The 3,033-nt window shown below is 39.0% G+C and overlaps 1 protein-coding gene across 1 annotated transcript; it reads right to left on the reverse strand.

Moving 5' to 3' along the window:
* Window positions 1-1,188: 1,188 nt before the first annotated feature.
* LOC130502022 (uncharacterized) lies at window positions 1,189-2,590 on the reverse strand. The gene is made up of 2 exons (XM_056996841.1): window positions 1,289-2,590; window positions 1,189-1,224 (listed from the first exon to the last, which is right to left on the reverse strand). Exons 1-2 carry the CDS (start codon window positions 2,588-2,590, stop codon window positions 1,189-1,191), a joined length of 1,338 nt encoding a protein of 445 aa, XP_056852821.1.
* Between the last annotated feature and the right edge of the window lie 443 nt (window positions 2,591-3,033).

Consider the following 3,033-nt stretch of genomic DNA (forward strand, 5'->3'; position numbering starts at 1 on the left):
GGCTGATTTCTTGCTTTTGAAGAGAGGTGATCTTGTATCTGGATATCTTGGTGAAGTATCCACGAAATAATAGTCTCTGGCTGCTGAATAATCTCATAAGGGTCTTGGTTTCTTCTGGTTCAAAGGAATAGAGCCGTTGGTCCTTGCTCATCAAGTGGTGGGAACTTTCCTTGAATGCATTTGGTGTGTCCGGATATGGGAAGTTGTTGTCCATGAAGATTCGCCTGTTCCTCTGCATGCTGGCACATGGAATGAAGATGTAAGCAGCTTCTGGTTGGTCAGTAATCTCTCCTGGTCGCCAAGTCTTGATTTGATACTGATTGAACCGGTTAGCTTCCAATTGAAGCAAGTGCAGAACTGGTTTAGCCGGTTTTGATGAATGGATCATAACTTCATAACTACGTGGGCTTTTCTCCTCATTCTTGGCTTGTTGGAAAGCTAAGAGATCCATCTTGAATTCCATAGCTGAATTTGGCTCGGTTCGCTTCTTGGTTGGTTTGAAATTCTCTTCTAAAGGCCGGTACGCGCAAACGGATGTGCTGGAGAACCTCCGGTTTGTAAAATTCATAACTTCTTTCTCCGTGAAGATTTTCTTGAAATTCCAATTGGGTTGGACTCCTTCTTGAGTGTAGAATCCAATAAAATTGGCCTCGTGATTAAAACCCTCCTGGTTTGAAAGATATGGCCTTTTGAATGCACCTATGTCGCTACTGGCTCCAATGTAGCTTGTATGGTTAGGTTCATGAGTTGGTGGTTCAGCTACTGACTTGAGGTCCTCATCATTCCCTCCTTCTTCAAAAGGTTTTGTCCTCAAAACCAATTTATCTGCACCAAGATAGAGCAAGTCAGGTTTCATCCTCTTTTGAGATTCTAGGGTCTTACCTTGGTATTGTTTTGGTTTGAACTTTGATGGCACATCTGGTGGTTCTTCTTTGGAAAAATAGGATAGGATTACTCCTCTGGTCCGGTCTGGTGTGATCTTGGCTTTGGGTAGATCTCCTCTGGAATCTTCAGCATTGGTTCCTGTCATAGACTCAACATCTTTGGCTAGAGACAAGTGTGTTATAGAAGTCATGGAATAATCAGCATATAAATTGTTTTGAAAAATTCCATTTTCAGTAGATGTTAAAATCTCTTGCTTCCTCCCTAAGTGTGATATAAGAAAAGAAGTATAATCTGCATGCTTATCTAAACTGCCTGGTTTTTCCTCACATTTATCAGGACCTAATAAATCAGTGTGCACATTATCCAAGTTTTCAGTAAGCAAACAAGGGATAGGATCACTTACCTGAAGTGGATCGGGTTTAAGGATGATTTCTTCTTGTTCTAGTCTCTCAGACACATTCTCTTGGCCTTCACTGAGACCTGCATCAACATTCTGGACAGAGTGCAAGTGCATCATACCAGTGTTTTGATAAGTAGGATTATTCACAGTAAGTTCAGAAATCACCTCATCATTAGTTGGGACTTGAAAAATTTCAAGTCTTGGACTTGCTTGCACAGCAAGGTTGGGTTCTTGTTCCTTGATTTCCATGTTAGTACCTGAAATATTTTCAACCTCTTGGGCACTAGACAAGTGTGTTAAGACAGTCATGGAATTACTAGAAACAGAATTATATCTAGCTTTCATCAAGTTGAGAAGTTCTTCAAACTTTTTATCTATCCTATCAAAAGAATCATCCATGCTAGTAAAGGAATCACTTACCTCCAAGTTAGTTTCTTTTGCTAACTTCACAGCTCGTTTTGTGGGACAATATTTTGCAAGATGACCATGGCCTTGGCACCTATAACAAATAACCTCAGGTGGTTCTAAAGATTTAAAGTATTCACCTTGGTTTTGTTTGACTTGAGGTGTATGCACTGGTTTTGAGCTTTGCCTCTTGATTGCCGGCTGCAAGACTTGGGGTTGTACCACTCTGTTTGTAGACACCTTCTGATTGTGCTGTGCTCTTTCCACAAACTGCCTATACATGAGCCTCTTCAACTCTGCCCAAGTAAAAGGTGGATCATTGTAATAGAGCCGATCAGCATCAAGCTGGCTCCACCATTTGTATGCTTCTCCAACTAAGGTATCACTTGCATAAGATGGTTGTAACTTCTCTGGAATTCTCCAAGCTATAAACCATTGCTCCATGTCGTCCTCCCACCTTAGGTATGCACTTGGTCCTCCCTTATGACCTGAAAATTGCATAGTTAATGTATCCAAGCGATTCTGCCTAAGATGATTACCATTGTGGTTCCATTGATTGCTTTGGATATGGCTTGATCGGTTTCCCTGGTAAGGTCTTGCTGGTGTAGACATGGTGGTTTTCATTCTCCTTGGACAAGCTTGAACATAGAATTTCTCCTCAGAACTACCCACATAGGTGACTTGGGATTTGGGACCATAGCAACTTGAGTATTGGTCCAGTGGCTCTTGTTCCTCCTCCTGGTACTCTTGTTCAACATTTAGAGCATACTCTGGAACAGAGTTCACGCACCAAGAACTATCAGTATGATCATCTCCATCACTCCAACAATCTTGACCAGCTTCTTCTCCCCAATCTACTTCTGAAGTGTTGTATTCTTCAGTTTCTTCTTCACTCTCCATGGTTGCAAAGCTTTTAGAACAATGCCTCGCAAGAAGAAAGAAAATATTCAGAATCAAGTGATCAAAGAAGAAAATGTGACAAGTAAAAATAAAAGAAAGAAGGAAAATAGAAGTCTACAAAAAAATGGAAGTTTTCTGAATTTTTTTTTTTTTTTTAAAACTGTAAAAGAAATAATAAAACTACTTCAACTTTTTTTTTTTTTTAAATATTAATTAATGAATGCACGAAATATAAAGACTAAAACAAAAAAATCAACTTTTTATTTTTGTTTTCAAATTTAAAGGAAACAAAACAAGAATCAAAACAGATTTTGTGATTGTTGCAAATAAACCGAAAAAGGAAAGTGGAGCTATGCAAGTAAATGCAAACAAAGATGATTTTTTTTTTTGAGTTTTCTAAATGAATCAAACAATACAATGAGCTATCCTTTTCGTGCCTATCA

This window comes from Raphanus sativus, unplaced genomic scaffold (genome assembly GCF_000801105.2).
Source record: "Raphanus sativus cultivar WK10039 unplaced genomic scaffold, ASM80110v3 Scaffold0387, whole genome shotgun sequence".
In the NCBI taxonomy this organism is placed as follows: Eukaryota; Viridiplantae; Streptophyta; class Magnoliopsida; order Brassicales; family Brassicaceae; genus Raphanus; species Raphanus sativus.

Excerpts from the sequence above, each read along its gene's own strand:
- LOC130502022 (XM_056996841.1), bottom strand. The coding sequence starts at position 2,590 with ATGGAGAGTGAAGAAGAAACTGAAGAATACAACACTTCAGAAGTAGAT. Across the intron at positions 1,225-1,288 it reads TTAAACCCGATCCACTTCAG|GTCCTGATAAATGTGAGGAA; the intron begins GTAAGTGATCCT and ends CTGATTTATTAG.